Source organism: Melitaea cinxia, chromosome 6, assembly GCF_905220565.1.
Source record: "Melitaea cinxia chromosome 6, ilMelCinx1.1, whole genome shotgun sequence".
Taxonomy (NCBI): Eukaryota; Metazoa; Arthropoda; class Insecta; order Lepidoptera; family Nymphalidae; genus Melitaea; species Melitaea cinxia.
Genome location: NC_059399.1, coordinates 6,701,727 through 6,721,214, shown reverse-complemented (window position 1 = coordinate 6,721,214; position 19,488 = coordinate 6,701,727). Strand labels below are relative to the sequence as shown.

Sequence of the window (19,488 nt, the reverse complement as noted above, 5' to 3'; positions counted from 1 at the left end):
CAGTCCACTGCTGGACATAGGCCTCCACAAGTTCGCGCCAAAAGTGCGTGAACTCATGTGTGTTGCCCATAGTCACCACGCTGGGCAGGCGGGTTGGTGACCGCAGGGCTGGCTTTGTCGCACCTAAGACGCTGCTGCCCGTCTTCGGCCTTATTCGGATTACCTCATTATGTGAGGCCAATAGTTCCAGGGTTTGATGACATTCGTATATAAGACTAGAGTTGATCGAATTGCTCCCTAGTGCTTTAAGTACATCACATCACATCACGCACGTCACACGTTGCAATCCTTTATGCCTTTTGACAGGACAGCGGTGGCTGCGTGGGTTATCGCAACACACTCGCATTGGAAGATGGAGATGTATTGGCCCAGCGTTAGTGATAATTTGATATTAAGGTCTTGTGAGTACACTCCGGCACTGGTGCCAGACCCCATTTTGGAGCCAGCAGTGTAAATGCGCACTTCGTGTATGCCGGACTGGTCTCTTTCAGCCTCAAATGGTTGTATATGGTATTCCTTTCGCAAATATCTTGTTTGGAAATCACATGGAGCAGCAAGTAGTGGCTCATAGCTCACAAGGCTGCTCCAAAGTTCATTGTGTGGACCCTCCTGGTTACACCACAAGTCCAAGTGTTTCAGTCTGATAGATATACATAGCCGCTTCCTGTTGTATAAACAGATCAAGCGGTGCCAGGTCAAGCATAACCTCAAGAGCTGCCGTGGGGTACGCATGCAGCCAGTGATGGCAGAGCATGCTATTCTCTGAAACCGCTAGAGCTTATTCTTAACGGTTGTAAGTTCTGTTCTCTGCCACCAGATTACCGCACCGTAGGTGATTATAGGCCTGACAATGGTTTTGTAAAGCCACAGAATAATTTTAGGTGATATGCCCCAGCTTTTGCCGAGGAGCCGTTTGCATTATTTGTTGTTTGGCAGAGGATTATGCTGGCTTTGTTGATTTTTGAGTCTTAAATGTTCCAAAGAAGTTTGCTATCTAGGAATACTACGAGATATTTGACCTCCTTGGTTAAGGCAAGACCAAATAATTTAGGACGCTTAAGGTCCCTTAAATTCCGTTTATTTGTGAACATCACAAGTTCCGTCTTTGCGGGATTCACTGTTAGTTCGTGGTCCGTACACCACTGTCCTCTCAGAAGGTCCACTGATGAGTACAGTTAAGTCGTCTGCATAGCGCACTGTGAGAAATCTGCGGTCGTTAAGCAAGGTGATCAGTTCGTCGATCACTATATTCCACAGAAGTGGGGATAAGACCCCCCCCCTGCGGACATCCTCTCGCTACAACGCCTCTAGTTGTTCCATTCACAATGAATTGGATGGCCTTGTACTTTAGCATGCTGTCAATCCATCCGGTAATTGTGTTATTGACTCCATGCCCGGGCCCATGCGTCAGGGCCCAGCTTATGCTGGTAAACTTAGTTTTATCAAAGGCCCCTTCGATATCGATAAAGGTGGGTAAGGTTAATATCTTGTGGTGGAGATTGCCTTCTATGTAGGATATAACCTTATGTAGGGCACAATCTGTTGATTCGCTCGTTGAGTAGGCGTGCTGTTGTTTTTCGAGAGGTTGGGATTCAGAGGTTGTTCAACTAGAGTTGTGCTCCTCAGCTCCCGATCTATTAGCCTTTCCAGAACTTTCAATAGAAAGGACGTAATAGTTCTAAATGATTTTGGTTGCGAGTAGTCTCCTTTGCCGTGTTTGAGTATGAAGACTACCTTGACTTCCCTCCATGCCTTAGGAGTATAGCAGTAAACTAGGCAACTCCTATATATGGAGACAAGGTGGTCGATTAGTTTCCTATCACTCCATCTTAGCAGGCCTGGAAAAACCTTATCCAGTCCTGCCGACTTGTATGGTAGGAAACTGTTGATGGCCCATATTATTTTGTCATGCGTGACAATTTTCTTGTCGGTGATCCAGTCCACCATTACAGGTTTCTTCTTTGGTTCTTCCTGCCACATTTCCTTCGATTTGGCATCCTGGAAAGTGTGTAGTTATTAACAGTTCTGAAGTTTGCAGATCCGTTTTGGTGTAGGTTCCATCCGGTTTGTTCAGACACCCCAGGTTGTGCACCGGTTCGCTGCACAGTATATTCTTGAGTCTGTTTGCCTGATTGTTAGTTTCAATGTTGGTACAAAAGCGCCTCCAGCACTTCTTCTCATTCTGATGCGCTTTTTGTATTGATATTGGGCTTGCTTGTAGGCATCACAGTGGTGTACTAGACGAGTATTCTTTGCTCTATTCGCTCTATTGAACAACTTCCTCACCCTGCGTCGTAGCTTTTCGAGCTTCGGTCCCCACCAGATATACCCATGAGTAACACAAAGATCCTTCTGCGTTCTTTTTCGGTATATACTACACGACTTTGGAAAAAACAATTAAAAAAAAAAAAAAAACTGAAACAGTAGGTACCTATCTTCTCACACAAGAAGTTCCAAAAGTGTATCGAGGCATTTTTTATAAATTTCATAATTACGTATTTATGTATGTGTGAAAAGGTGTGACATTTTTATAACTATTTAATAATATAAAAGCTTTATTTTAATTTATTTATTTCGTCTTAAACATCAAATCAATTCGTAAAAAATATTTCTCAAGAAGTTTTAAACCGAAACCAGCCAAATTTTATATTATTACGAGAATTTTATATAAGAATTTTGCAAGGACAAAGGGACAAATGCCAATTTTAAATATAGAATAAGATTAATAAGATCATAATTATGTTAATTGCATATTATTATTATACAATTTTTAGTCTCCGTTCTTTCTTGTTATAAAAATAAAAGCAGATGTTTATTAACAAAACGACAAAATAAAATTATATGTGAGTAGGTACTTACTATCATCGCAAACAATCAAACATAAATTAATTCTTACGTTAATTGCTATTTTACAATATTATACTGTTCTATAAATAGCATGAATATTATGCTGTTTCAATATCAAAAAGTTTATAATGCATTTACAGATATAAAAAACATATAACAATAGATATAATCAAACATGATTTTTTTAATCAATTAGAATTTGGGAGTTCTCATTATAATAGCTATCTTATTATTATAGTTCTTTCTAAGTTTTAACAGCAAGGAATTTTATCTTTCCCCTTTCTCGCGCCCTAGGCTGCAGCCTAATTAGCCTAAGGGTTAATCAGGCCCTGATTTTACTACTATTGGTTTACCAACTGATTTTTTGCCATTTTTGCCAATACAATTATTATCTGTCACTTTCGTCTACTAAACTTTTTATTGATTCTTCATTAATTAAAAATAAAAGTGTGCTTTCGGACATACTTAATAATATTTATGCGGTAAATAAAAAATAATCCTTCCTTTTAAAGGTCTTTTTAATGTTGGATCAACACAAGAACAAAAATAATTATTTTATTTGTAATAATAAACGTGCACATTTAAAGAAAATAAACAATCACATAAAATTACTTAATTATTTATATAAACGAATAATTTCACGGGCTCAGATTGTTATTTAAATAAAGCCATTACTATAATGGTAAAATTATTAATGTGGTTTATCATGTTAAGAAATGCTCAATGGACTTTACGCTCAAAGTGATAGGTCTTAATACTGGCAAATCTGAACTTAAACGGCGCTGAAAGTTATAATTATTCTAGTTTACGATAATATAGGTACAGTTTCCAGTTGCTTTTACGTGAGTGAAGCCCGCTGAAGGAAATTAATGTGATGATTATTGACAAAACTGAATTGAAAGGAAACAATTTGTATAGCCATTAGGACTTTATCAATTGCACGGCAACAGCAGATTTCAATCATGTAACGCAACTGACGATCAATCCTCTGAGAGGATAATCGTATTTATCATTCACTTTTTTTATGAGTAACGCCAATAACATATTTTTATTCAGAATTAATATAAAGTTTGACGCGAATAATCTATTTTCATTTCATAACATGTTAAAAAGTTCCAAACATTGCTCAGGCTTTATACAGATCGTGATTTAGATTCGAATGTAAAAAATTATACACATATCATTCGCGAATAAATTTAAAGAAACACAATTCAAGAATAAGCCCCGTTTTTAGATTTATCCTTAAATAACTTTATTATTTATCTATAAAAATATACATTTTTCGAATCGATGCAAATTTATCTCGTCTAAAGATCGACGAAGTCTTCGACCCTGAAAGTTAAATACTAGTGTCGCTTATTTTAAATTATTTTCATATATTGAACCGAATCTCTTAATAATGAAAACTTTTCCTTTAATAATATAAACGTCGTTTGCGTCTATTTGATGGTAATTTAGAACGTTTACGTTGAATAATTAATTTCTTTCATTTTTTTTCTACTCCTACAAAATTGCAAAAGTTGGAGCACTGGAGTTTCACCGTAGGGTTGCCAACCATACTTTATAATAAAGTATTCTACTTTATTTTTGGTAAATATACTTTATACTTTTGCATACAAATAAAGTATATGAAAATACTTTATTTTCAATCTTTACTTTGATGCGTGAAACAAAATACTTATTATGAGTACTTAACTATTTAACAGTACACATAAGGTAAAACGGATGATGGAAAGGATTTAAAATTACTGAACGAAATATTCGAGATGTCAGATGTGGTGTTTTGAATGTGACAGGACAGGTGACAATCTGACATTTCTCACAGATGTCACTGCTCATTATCAACGATATTGTAGAAAAATTGACCGTTGGCTTTGATTATATGTAGTTAAGGAATCAATGGTTGGAGAAAATGGTTTGACCTTAGCGAAGATAACTGGCTTTCAATACTTCCTAACGTGTCCTTAAAAAATGCGGTTAATTATTTGATATTATTTATTATAATAAAAATTTGGACATTTTGAAATGATAATTATAAAAACTAAATTACAAGACGGATTAAATATTAAGATGCAGGATATATATTCCGAATACATAAGACTTGAAGAGATCCAAAAAAAATCACTAATGATGATAAAGAATTTTCAGTGAAAAGTACAGTTGAAAAATGGCAATATATACTTAAAAATGCACCTGATAGCTTACCAAATATAAAAAAAAAATCTTACTTACTCTCTGTTCCCACTACTTAAGCTTTCATTGAAAGGGTTTTTATAGTAATGAATCTAAAGTAGCGAGAAGAGAGAAATATAGCGTCAATAAATTTAATTAGAAACGAATTTTTATTTATATAAATTTAAATATTGATTGTTAAACAAGTTTAAAACATTTAAACATAGCAAAAAATTGTTAGCATGTGCTAAAGGCACACAAAAATACGTTTTTAAAGCAATAAAAACATAAAATTTGAAAAATACTTTTTTTTTTCTTCCAAATACTTTATTTTTCCTATCCAAACCATTTTATACGTTTTTTTTTTTTTTGTCAAAAAAAGTTGGCAACCCTAGCTTTCACCCGAACTATATATACCCCAGAATTTCTTTCGAAACGTACAATTCACTAAATATTTTCTTAACGTCGAGCTAAAGATGAGTTTTAACAATAAATTCAGTACAAGTAAACCATTTTATGAGTTACATAAGAGTCTAGTTTCTTTACTGCATGAGCGCCGGGGGGACAGGACAATAGCAGGGTAGAGTCAATATATAAGGTAGGCAATAAATAAAATGTATAAGTGTAGGAGCGCCCCAGCGGCGCGGCGCCAGTCCCGCGGGCGCGGCTCAGGGCAGCCAGCGGCGCGGCGCCAGACCCCACGGGCCCGGCTCAGGGCAGCCAGCGGCGCGGCGCCAGGCGCGCGGCCAGCAGCAGCAGCGCGCCCGCACACGCCACGCGCGCCGACACGCGCAGCACGCGCGTCGACAGCGACGGCGGCGGCACTCTGCGCGACATGCGGGAGACAGTGTTGCCGTTAGGACAATCTAGTTTGTGGCTACATTAAAGAAAAAAAATGCCAGTTTTGTAAATAAATCACTTTCGAAATTCCGCTAGATGTGGCTAAAGTGTGCGTTTTCCAATTACAGAACATAATGTGACTCAGTGGAGCACAACGCTAAATTATGCTGATGCTTAATTGGAACTTGAATTATTTTTGAAATACACCTAAAAAAACTACGATGACATTACTTTACTTTGAATTACTAACTATAATATACTAGCTGTACCACGCGGTTTCACACGCTTTAATTTAAAAAAATGCGTATTGCGTATGCTTAAACAATAACAGCATTGCGCTCCGTTTGACATTTTGACACGAGTAGTATTGACGTTATGCAAAACAAACTAGGCTCAACAGTAATAGCAATACGGTCCATTTTCATTCGATCGAACCTAAATTAAGTTAAAGATAAACATTCATTCGGGAATCCCCCTGCCATAATGCGGACATTATTGGTGCTGCCTAAAATTAATTATGTATTTTAGTTTGGTGGTATTGGTACCGTATGGTGGTATGTATTAGTCGGTAGACTTTTTATAGTAATAAAAATATGTATGTATTAACAATCTAAAAAGCAGCCAGAAGTAGCTAGATTTATTTTGGTGGCTAAAATGGATTGTTTATGGCTAAAACCGTTGAAAATCCGCTAGATCTAGCCACAAAATGGCTAAAACGGCAACACTGGCGGGAGAGCGCTCTTAACTGGGTGGGACACGGCAGGTAGTTCCCTGCTCGATATATGGAGCAGCCCCACTGGGGTAGGACCTCGACCTTACAGAAGATCGCAGCTAAATAATACTTGCTAACAAGCGGCTTTGTGTTCTCGTTGGTGAGTAAGGTGACCGGAGCTCCTCGAGGGAAGCATCGTCAAGACTCTTGCGTTGCTTCTGGTGTTGAAGGCGTCTATAAGCTACGGTAATCGCTTACCATCAGGTGAGCCGTATGCTTCTTTGGTGACCTAGTTATATAAAAAACGTGCATATATATGTATATGTATTTATTACTGTAACAAAAAAATTTTGCGACCTATCCTGCAGTCTCTATGTTAGTCCTCTGCCCAAAGAATGCCTAGAAGAGATCGCTGTATTAACGATAAAGCCGCCTGTTGCAACTCCATTCTATGAGGTCTTTTTATACATCGCCATAATAGTTCTTAAAAAGTGAACTTTAGTGGGGTGTCAGAATTAATTTACTCAATATAATTAATTCGTTTTAGTTCTATATTAATAAAAATAATAATAAAAACCAAGCACTATTATGACCCTGGATGGTGATACCAGATAAAAAATATACAGTTGAACTAGACTTTATTTTTTTTTTTATATTACTTGTTTTATTTAAATGTACTCACATCATCAATGGGGCGATATCATTTGTTCCAATTTTTCCCCAATGTTCGACAATGCCGGCCACGTGACCAATACCGACCACTCCAACTATCCTGCATGGTTCTCCATCTGCGAAATATGATATTAAAAAAAAAAAAAACAATATATTCAAATTGTAAAACAGAAATATTGTAGAGCAAAACCAATTTTGTTATAGAAGAGTCAGAAGCTGCACACAAAGAAAATTTAGTTGAAGAAACCATTTAAAATAATTCGAACTTTTTAAAATATTCTTTAAAAATGGCTCAAAATTTTTATGCAGCTAAAAACCTGCATTACGCATTTATTGGGTTGCCTGTTTATTGGGTTGCCTACTTTGTACTGTGTGTATGGTAAACATCTTTTCTTTTAAATTTAAAACTTACGTTGTTGTAAGGCGGCGACTTGTAGAGAGTGACACAAATACATATCCCTTTCCACAACGAACACACGTTTCAATGGTGGAAAGTCTTCTGCCATTTCTTCTAACATGTCTTCTAGCATCTTTTTCTGTTTACACCGTTCTACTTCTTCTAAGCTACATGAAGAAATATAGGTTTTTAAACTTTCGTGGTTTACCGACGCTGTGATTTAAATGTAAATTGGGATATTATTTTTGGTAATTTTGGCTTCCCTATGGATGCACCCATAACCGCTTCAAAACGACCAACAACAAACAAAATAAATATCCCGTTTTAAATATAAAATAAAATATAGTACTTTAGCGCAGTGTAATGTTGTACGTAGGTTTAGTGGAATGACGTTGTCATTAAGAGCCATTTCACAATTTTTCACTCTGCAAGTTTAGGTAAATTTGGTCGCATCACGCGAGTCGTACGAGCCGCGCGATCTTGAGGGACATATCTAGATATTGAGGGACAGAATTTTTAAATATTTCTCACCTTTAGGTTCCCACTGTCCCTTTAGATTATTTTCCAATCAGGTTTGAACCCTAAGTTTACCTCTTAGTTTGAAGCCCTCTAGCAGACATCCCAGTCGGGGTTTTTAAGTGGCTCACAGAAGGGTGGCCAAAGTTCGTGGAAGCGAAGATACTTTGGTCACCCGAGCTGAACCTCACACATCACCCTATCATCAGGGTGACGGTTCTGTTCAGAATTTTTGCGCCGACTATAAAATAGGTAGGAACAAAAAACTGCCACATTCCAAATCTTTTTGACAGGACGAAGTCTGTCGGGTCCGCTAGTGAATAATAAAAATTAATAACTATGGTATAAAATGTTTTTTACATAGTTAATTTGTTAAAAATTTCAAGTATGTTATTAACAACAGGCAATAAATTTAAAATAAAATAAAAAATCAATTTTATGAAACTTTTTTTTTTAAATTGATTTAAGTTTTTGAGTTTACGAATGAATCTAATATTTACGATATAAATAAAATAGAATTTTATTATGCCCCAGAAAATCTGTGTGTGTGATTGTGGGTTGCATAGTTTTCGATGAAAGTAGACCATCAAATTTTTCCGTTTTCAATTTTTTTATAAACTCAATGACACCGACAAACATATTAATTAACAAATAACAAGACAAATAGATTTACATGCCTATTTGTATTTATAATGTGAGAAAAAAAATGAAATTATACATTTATTTACAGAAATTATCATTATATTATTTACAGTGATTTTCGTAACATGTTTTTATTTTTATGAAAGTATCAAATGCGGTTTATCACACTATAACAACAGGCTCTTGGCGCGTGTGAGCGAAAGAGACGGCTACGCAGAATTTGGCGTGGACCTTACCTCTAAGAGCGCTGGCACTCGACTGATTTACTGGGCTTGATGCGTGGTAATATATACTATCTTTTTATTATTTAATACAAAATGTATAAAAATAATTACTAATAATATTTTTTTTTTTTTGGTATTCCTTAATGATGTAAGTTTACTTTGATGGAGATAGTTCGTTAAAATTTCTTAGTTTCCTATGAAAAATATCGCTTTTAAAATTGTACTTATTTGGAAAATAATCGTAACTTTAATTTTTTTTATCGATTAATAGAGATACAAATGGAATAAAAATTTATTCTAGTATTCAACAAAATTATATTCCACATATTACGATATTTTTTTAAACGGTTTCAACGTAGAGGTTATTGAAAAGTAGGACTTCAAAGTATACGTTGCGACCGTTTACCCAGGGAAGAGGCTGCTGAAATTCTGATCCGACTATCTTACTACAACAAAGGTTGCTCTATTATATTTCAAGAATATAAATTACATTATTGCATCCAACACCGAGATTAACGACGTCAAAAGATTACAATTTCGCTGATTGTTTTCGATTTTTGTGAAATGGCTTCAGGGCAGTCATTTTAATTTTTATTTAAATCAACTATAATAGTTTTCTCCATTTCTGTAAAACTTACAAAAGCACGCACAGGTACACACAACACCCTACAGGTACAGGCAGTGACGTAGCGAAGGGGCGCAAGGGGGGGTATAATGGCCCGGGCGCTACTTACAAATAGGCGCCAAATGGTCCGCGAAACAAAAATTGCTGGACATAAATATAGTTTTCAATGGTGGGCTAAAAAGGTATTGTGAGTTAAGCTCGCTATGTCACTGGGTACAGGAGTACTACATCTACACAAAATCTCTCAAAATGATGTTTTTTTTTCTTTTTATACAACTGGGTCAGCAAAAAAGCGTACGACTTTATTGATTCGGTCGTCTGTTTCTAAGGTAAGCAATTTAATGCTTGTGTTTTAAGTAACAGACGACTGTTATAAAAAAATTGTTGATAAATATTTAAATACAAATATTACACCCAGGCTCAAGCAGGAATCGAACCTGCAACCAGCGGAACAGAAAGCACTACAAACTGCGCGAATGGGCTAGCCGATCAGTTTCCCATCTTGTCCCTTTCCGTTGTTAGCTATTTTATTCTTCGTAATAAAAAATACTGAGAATTATACATTGCATATATTACATTAGAATACAATACTAGAAATTTAATTAACTAAACAACTTTATTACTAAACCGAGTAAAATATGAATAAATTGATTTTTAGCATTTAAACCTTACCTGATACTCTTATTGGAGGTTAGCAAGTGCCAAATAAATCGTATAGTCTGTCCCCACGTGAGAGACGATATAGCCCTTTGGAGAGTGATGTTTATACTACGATCACCTAATTGAACTAGGCAATTTGGGATCTTCTTGGCCTGTTAAAAGTTATTTAATAAATTTATTATAGTTTGTTTGATTTTATTTAAACAACTTTATTCTTCATTATAAATAAAATTTCTAAGTATCATAAATTTTATGTTATGTTTATGTGTGCTGTGCGGCTACGGCACTAAAGAATTTAGCCACCCCCTCTCTTCCCGTGGGTGTCGTAAGAGGCGACTAAGGGATAACAAGGTTCCACAACCACCTTGGAACTTAAGAAGCCGACCGATGGCGGGATAACCATCCAACTGCTGGCTTTGAAATACACAGGCCGAAGACGGGCAGCAGCGTCTTCGGTGCGACAAAGCCAGCCCTGCGGTCACCAACCCGCCTGCCCAGCGTAGTGACTATGGGCAAAACACATGAGTTCACGTTATTTTTGGCGTAAACTTGTGGAGGCCTATGTCCAGCAGTGGACTGTATAGGCTGGAATGATGATAAATTTTATGTAATGTGGGTACATATGATGTAACACAGGTATTATCTATTCATTAATATTGTATGTCTATAAACATATATCTCAACAAAAAAAAAAAAAAACAGAATATAGTACATAATTGATTTAAAAGAAAAAATATAACCCATAATGTTTAAATTTTATAATAAATAAATATCTTATTACATTCAAACACAGTTATCTGTTCCTAAGGTAAGCAAATTAATGCTTGTGTTACAGGTAACAGCCGGCTGATATAGCTCAATTTTTTTCATAAATATACATGGTAATGACACATATATAAATACAAATATTACACCAAGACTCAGTCGGAAATCGTACCCACAACCCGCGGAGCAGAAAACACGGCCTCTACAAACTGCGCCAACGGTCAAAACTACGTGCTTATTAGCATTGTGGGTATTTTCATAATTCACAGATATATAAATCTATTCTAGTTTTCTTTAAATAGTTTTAAATAGTTTTAACAACATAAAATAGACATAATACACAAATAAACACTGTAATATAATTATTTTATTCTACTTATAACTGTCGTTGTATTTATGCTAATAAATTAATATTATTATCAATTGTTTACAGTAATTTTATTATTGACTTAATATTATCAAGTCTATCACTACTTAATATTATCAATAAGGTACGTTCGGATAAGATCGGACAAAGGGTACCGAACTGGGAAATCGAGACCAGTGGCGTAGCGAGCTTAACTCGCACCCGGGGAACAATACCTTTTTACCCCCCCCCCCCCCCTCATCCGCAAACCATGTAATATTATATGTTACATATACTCGCAAATAAATAAATAAAGTAAAATAAAATCCTGTTCCTAATTTTTTGCGTAAGCCTTGCCAGTAGAAAAGACTTGCCATTTCTATGTGTATTTATTATATTAGGTAGTGTTCCATCTTTTCCTTTTTATTTATGAATTAACATTTACTATATTACACTCACACTAATTTTGAAATATATTTTCCAGAAATCAAATACAATTAAAATTTACGGACTATTTAGCACCTCTTTGTAACGACCGGGCATGATGCCCCTTTGCCCCCCCCCCTCGCTACGCCACGGTACGAGACATTTCTTAGTGTTGATAACATTTTTTTTTTTATGTCACTAGGTCGGCAAACAAGCGTACGGCTCACCTGATGGTAAGCGATTACCGTAGCTTATAGACACCTGCAACACCAGAAGCATCGCAAGCGCGTTGCCGACCCAATCCCCAATCCCCCCAGGAGCTCTGGTCACCTTACTCACCAACAGGAACACAATACTGCTTGAAAACAGTATTATTTTGCTGTGATCTTCTGTAAGGTCGAGGTACTACCCCAGTCGGGCTGCTCCATATTTCAAACTTCTTCTTCTTCAACATAGAAGAAGTTAAAAAATTATAATATTAATTTTTTATTTATTCTTCTTTGCTTGCAATTTAATTGATTTTGAGATTTTAGTTTTGAATTTGATTATGGTTATTGCATAGATATAGTAAAAAAAAGTAGATATTGCGCGGCCTTTGTTGTTAGTGAAGCCACAAAACTCGGCTCCTTCAAGTAAATACACGCGCTTACGCACACATATGCATCAAACTACGCTCATTTTCGTTAGTATGTCACGAGGCTTCATACAGTAACTTTGCTTATAAAATGCCGTCTTGTGTGATTAAATAGTGCAAAAACAATACCAATGTAAACAAAAAATCTGAAGGAATATCGTTTCACACGTAAGTACATATAAAACTTTAAATTTATTGTTATTCCAAAATAATATTGAGGTTATTCGGAACTTATAATTTCAATGTCACGAAATGACGTACTACGGGAGTGTTGTCAGTAGTTCTTTTTTTCAATACCCCAAAATGTGGGTAAGTAAATTGTACGCAATCAGAAAAATAATTAAGTAAAAAGTAGACATAGTTATTGTTTTTTTTTTCTCGTGTTATTTTATGTTACATAAATTGAAAATAAAAAAATCAAAATATATTTATGAATTATTAACTCGTTTGTTTTATGTTTTAACTTTTTACAATTTTTGAGTAAACTAGGTACCCATATTTTACTATCAAATTTCATGGTTTTAGGTTTCCAACGAATACTTTAATAAGAGGTGAATGGGTAGCGGCTTTAAGACTGAGAAAATGACCACAATTATGCTGGCCATGCGCATAAAGTCAATTTAATACGATTAGTGATTGAAAAATATTTGAACATAAGACTACATCATATTAGTAAAATGCAAACAATGACGATGACTCTGAGTTCTAAGCGACAAAAATTTAAAAAACTTATACAACATAAAGGATTTTAGGTTTAAGAAAAATAGTTAAAAAAAACCGACTGCAAACTGAAAAAAGATAAACAGAGCGGATAGGAAGTGTCCATTCATACGATTATCTTACGAATATATTTTTTTATTATTCTACCGATTTTTTGTTTTATTTTTAGTAAATTTATTTAAAACTAAAAACAGGTTTTTATTTTCACATACCCATTTTACCTATATTAAATTAATTGTTTAATAAAAATTTTAGGGACTTTTTTTAAAAGGTGTCAACACTTCACTCACTCACACATCTTTAAAAAAGTGGCTTCAGTTTTCTGTTCTAGGTGCGTTATCTACCTTTTTTTACTTGATCTATGGGTTATTGTAGCTCGTTGGATAGCTTCGGAAGTGTAGATATTTTTGATACACGTTCATAATTTTTTTTTCAGTACATCATAAGTTTGTAAAACAAGAATTAAACAAGAATAAAGTATTTAGAATATTGTTTATCATTCTATGACGATTTTACGAATATTCGTCAATTAATTTCTTTTAATGCCATTTAAAGTGATAGATTTGGGGATTTTTCACCAATTATAATAAAATTTAAAAAACATCTAAAATAGGTGAACATGGATTTTTCAAAATATATTTTTGTGATTGCCCATACCCCTCCCGACAACCCCTTAAAGGGATCGTGACATATTACTAGTAACCTAACATTTATACAGATAAATATTATATTTAATAATATAAAAAATAAGGCGGTAAGAAGTTCGCCAGGTCAGCTAGTATATTATATAAACAAAGGAAAACAAAGCATATAACCTCAGCCATAGCTCGTCGAAATTCTCCTCCTGGTGCCATTCCGAGTTCCCTTGTAATGTGTGCTGACATATTTAGCAATAACATATACATTAATCCATTAAAAACGCCGTTCTGTGCCATTGTTGCTCTACAAATTAAAATAAAAAAGGAATTTGTCATAAGGCTACAAAAAACGACGACGCGTTAGCGCAGCGGTAATAGCACTGGCTGGTGCGCTGGCGGTCGCGGGTTCGATCCCCGCTCACGATAGACATTTGTATCGACCGTATAGATGTTAGTCGTGGTCTGGGCGTTGTGTTTGTGTATTGTATGTTTCCGGACCCTCAACACAGGAGAAAATCCTACTGGTTGATCTGATAAGTGTGAAGCGTTTGTTATTAATTCTTATAAAAAAAAACAAATTAAAGTGTTAAGGGCCATTTAAGTAATACGTAATCACCTAATGAGTGTGGGTCTTTGTTTTGCTTATTTCTGGTGACGTGGAGGCCGGGGAGCGGGGTCTAGATTGTGGTTACGTCAGGAATATTTATTATTTCTAATATATATATATATATATATATATATATATATATATATATATATATATATTAGAAATAATATATATATAAATATATATATATATATATATATATATATATATATATATATATATTATTATATACCAATGTTTATATACGCATAGGGGGAGGGAGTATAGTTTTGCTGACTTTCGTTGACAAGGAGGTGGGGGGTTAATGTTACTAAAATTCTGCTTACGTAATACTTGAATGACCCCTAATCAACCATAGCTTATAAAAATTAAGTTCTTTTTTTTTAATGAAACAGTCTATTGTAAGCTTCCTCGCTAAACATAATTTTAAAATGTACAACTTTAAGATTAGCACAAGTACACACGAAAATATTTTTTAAGTTGTAAATAATACTCTGCCTACTCAATCTATCCCATATATGAGTACTTTGAAATGCTACTCATCTTTTAAATTTATATTATCATATCTTTCTGTTTAAATATTATATTATATATGTACTTATATTGTGAATGTCTCTTTATTTTCTTACCTTAATTTTGCTATATTAATATTCTTAGCCTCCCTTAATATAACTTCTTCGTCAAGTAATAAAATATTTGTTCTTTGTTCGCACAATTCTACCATTACGATATGTGGACATACTTTCTGTATCACCTAAAAAAATCCAATAGTATGAGCTGTATTCATTATTAAAATTATTTTTACATAGTGACAAAAAAAGAAAATAAAACAGTCTTAATTAAAATAAATAATAATAAATAATTAAACTTATTGTACACCAAAAAAATCAACATAAAACATTGGAAATACGTTGTATGTACAAAACTCAAAATTATAGCAAGACTTATTGCTGAAAAAAACAATCTCTACTAGGCAACCTTAGAGCCAATTAAATTATATATTATAATATATATATATATATATATATATATATATATATATATATATATATATATATATATATATATATATATATACTAGCTGACCTGGCGAACTTTGTACCGCCTTCTTTATTTTTTTCTTAAATATAATAATTAATATATCAAAATAAAATATAGCCTATCTTTCAAGTTGGATCGAACTGCACATGGTGTGCGAATTTTATTATAATCGGTTAAGTGGTTTAGGAGTCCATTGAGGACAAACATTGTGACACGAGATTTATTTATATATATATATATATATATATATATATATATTACCGTACCATACTGACCGTATATATATTTATATATATATATATATACAGTCTATTGAGTAACCTCCTCCTTTTTTTTAAGTCGGTTTAAAATATACATATTACAATAATTTAAAGTACCCAAGACACATAACAATGTCGATCTAATTAACAATGTAGTGTGTTATTCAATAAATTAAACATTATCTGTATCAATTATAATGAAACAACTGTTTCAGATTTTATCGCTGTTTATTAGGTTTTTTAGATGCCCAACGTTTCCGATACTTTACAGCAACCGTAATCACGGCAGGACTGAGGTGATAGACGTCCTAATGATACAGTTATTTAAAACTACCCTATGATACATCAATATTTTAATTACTCCTCTCTACACAGAAAGTGCTGAGTCTTTAATCTGTGGCATATTATGCTTGGTTGTAGAATTAATTATTTTAATAATGGGATCTCAAGCAGATGGTAATAGCCAGCCATCTTCTATATCGAAATTTGGATTTTTTTTTAATTTTCAATAGCCTATCACGGATCATTGTTAGTGCAAGGACATACCATAGGAGGAAACACTAACGCTACACTAAGTCCACAATCTGTAAACATAGTCTAGGCAAAACTCGCCATCATATTAGATTTGATAAACCACAGTTTTGCGCAAAAGAATACCGATTACAGATATTTTAATTTAATACTTACTTTTGCAACATCTTCTTGGGACTCTAAGCTGAAATGGGCTGTCCCAACTAAATAAACTTTCCCTCCATTTGGAGCATCTAAAATCGTAACGGTACTTGGCAACTCATCTCCTAATTGTTGATCTTCAGCATTCTCAAGTGATTGTCTATCGTTTGCTTAAAAAATTATAACATTAACAGATATACGCCGAGTTGCACGAAACAAAATTAAATATTAAGTAGAGATTAAACTAATTTAATCACAATAATTTCATACAATTCTTGCGATTAAATTAGTTTAGTCACTACTTAAATTTTAATTTCTTTTCGTGCAACTTGGCGTTAGTTACTAAAAATATATCAATTAAATGGTATGTTTCCAAATTTACTCGGGTAAGGGGACATCCGTTTATTACGTGAGCTCAGAATGGGAGGAGGGATGTCTCCAGTGAAGTCTCATCAAATCTCATTAAATTCGAGGGGGAGACAATCGAAAATCTCACCTCAACTTCAAAAAATATAAACAAAATTACAGATATTTAGAAAAAAAAAATATTTTGAGTGTTCATTTTGCCTGGTAAAATAAATCTCATGGCTATTAAAATCATTAAGTTTTTGCTTTGAATTTTATTTAATTTAAATAAATTAACTATAGTATTATACCTGAACGATTTATTATTTTCCCGAATAATAAAAATACATTTAGTTTAAAATAATTTAAGCGTCAATCTCACGTAAAGGGAGGTGTCCAGTCAAATCTCACTAAATTTCACCTAAGGGTTGGGAGGTGTCTAAACTGATCGAGAAATAGCTCATGTAATTAATGGATGCCCACTAATGGAATATAAGGTAAATTTGATAAGAAATGTAACCGTAAGTATTATTGTGTTTGCTCGCAAACGAAAAAACTGACTTCAATTACATAGACAAGTAATATAACGTAAGTAGACGAAAAAAAATTAACAAACGCACTAGTCGTTGACACAGTCACTACCTTCATGCCTATACTATAAGGAGCCATTATAGAAGAAGAAGAAGAAGAAGTACTATAAAATACAATAATTTTATATAAAAATAACTAAATTATTTAGAATATAATTTAAACTTACCTTCGATATTATTGTTTGGAATAGAATCTGTTATAACACCTTCAGATAATGTTTCTTTTGTTGGATAAGGAGAGGAAGTAAAAAAGTTAGGCCTATCTGAAATTAAGTAATTTATGTATTAACAACTAAACAAAGTACTTAAAATGAATCATCATATAAGTTATACTTTTTTTAGCATTTTTCTTTTTTGCCATTTTTATTTCAACAATATGCTAATAATTAAATTATAACAGTTACGTCCCAAGGTTGTAATACAACTAAATCTAGTACAACTTCAAAGAAACCATACAAATTAATTCTGGTAGTAGTTATTAACCTTGTTAACTACTATTAACTAACTTCTAAAAATACATACATTCTCATTCACTATTAAGCTGCTATACAAACAAGATTCAAAAGACAGTTTGGGTTTATTGTTTGTATATTAAACATACTATATTATTTATATATTAAAAATGTGGTAGATTATTGTGTAAGTTTACAAGAATTTTATTTTCTTATTTATTGATTGGATTACTATGATATAATAAATAAATTCCTAACACAAGATGGTATGAATATATCTATTTATTCTTATAATAATAGATAATCAAATCATGTTTGATGAGTGATTTGTTGATCTACTAAAGATTTAATAGAGAAACTAAATAATCAATATAAACATAACACTAAAATATATTATTTTAATAAATTGATCAATTTTATTCATTTATTTCTGACATTCTTCATTAAAAACTTTTGTAAAATGTAATGATCTTAATACATTGTACTTATGTTCACTTTTGTAATTTTTCATATGGTGTTGTGTTACTTAATAATCAGTAAGTAACTTTAGCAGCTTCTTCAGCAGCGTCTTTGGTGCGACAAAGCCAGTACTGCGGTCACCAACCCGCCTGCTCAGGGTGGTGACTATGGGCAAAACACATGAGTTCACGCCATTTTTGGCGCGAACTTGTGGAGGCCTATGTCCAGCAGTGGACTGTATAGGCTGTAATGATGAAGTAACTTTACCACTATCTGAAGTACTTTGATTCATGTTAGTGTGAGCATCACCACCTCCTTCTTCAGCCCTTATAAAGAGTTGACATTCATTTACTATATCACATTTGACTGGCGGTTGCTTTGAAGGATTGTTTACGAGCAGCTGTTCCCTCTCTGCATTAGAATCCATTTCACAATTTTCACTGAAAAATATCAATGTATCCTAGACCTTAAATATTTTGAATACACCTTTCCGTTTTACTCCTATTATAATAAAAGAAATCATACATTAGTTATGTATGGAACGTTATAACTCATGGAAGATGTGCCTACGTGGTTCACATATTACGACAATAACAGCTTCTAGTAACCGTAAAATATTATGAGCTTATATTATTTATAAAATATTATTATTGTTGTTTCTTTCATTTAAGTATCTCTTAGCATTGAAACGCCCCAGTAAAGAAGATAGAAAGTGAAAAATAAAAAAGTAAATAAAATACTTGCGGCGTAAAAATGATTCATTATTACAAATCTATCTATCAGTATTTATTTCCCCGTAAACTTAAAAAAAAATTAACCATACCTATATGTATATTAAATAATATTACGTCTGTAGTACTACAATTATATATTTAAATTTAAACATTTATATTAGGAAACAAATGTAATTATTGAGATAACAATTAACATTTGTGTTAACTTTTTATAACATGTCAACCATAGACAAAGAGGCCATAGAATTAAGATATCAAAGAGCAAGTAATATATGACGGACAAAGAGGGGACGATCTACAATCCTAAACACAGTCAGTATCATATAAGTGCGATAAGTAAAACGGTATTACGCTAAAACTGATTTGAGGAAAATAGTTCGTCGAAGTGTGATTTTACTTTATTCTGAAAAATATTAATCAAAAACTGTAAAAAATTTAAAATTATCACACATTTTTATTTAAAAAAAATCTTTTCCCGTTTATTAATTGAAT

General features: G+C 33.4%; 1 protein-coding gene across 1 annotated transcript; it reads right to left on the bottom strand.

Moving 5' to 3' along the window:
• Positions 1-5,730: 5,730 nt before the first annotated feature.
• Positions 5,731-18,693, bottom strand: LOC123654535 (traB domain-containing protein-like). The gene is made up of 9 exons (XM_045590434.1): positions 18,530-18,693; positions 17,519-17,614; positions 16,432-16,586; positions 15,073-15,197; positions 14,014-14,140; positions 10,320-10,459; positions 7,656-7,807; positions 7,254-7,359; positions 5,731-5,896 (listed from the first exon to the last, which is right to left on the bottom strand). Exons 1-9 carry the CDS (start codon positions 18,687-18,689, stop codon positions 5,731-5,733), a joined length of 1,227 nt encoding a protein of 408 aa, XP_045446390.1. The 5' UTR covers positions 18,690-18,693.
• Positions 18,694-19,488: the final 795 nt, after the last annotated feature.

Bases quoted from the DNA above. Each gene is read 5' to 3' on its own strand.
- LOC123654535 (XM_045590434.1), bottom strand. From the start codon at position 18,689: ATGGATTCTAATGCAGAGAGGGAACAGCTGCTCGTAAACAATCCTTCA. The intron at 7,360-7,655 runs GTAAGTTTTAAA...CATATTTCGCAG, and splicing joins AGTCGCCGCCTTACAACAAC to ATGGAGAACCATGCAGGATA. The intron at 5,897-7,253 runs GTGAGTACATTT...TCTTTAATGTAG, and splicing joins GATATCGCCCCATTGATGAT to CCACAAACTAGATTGTCCTA.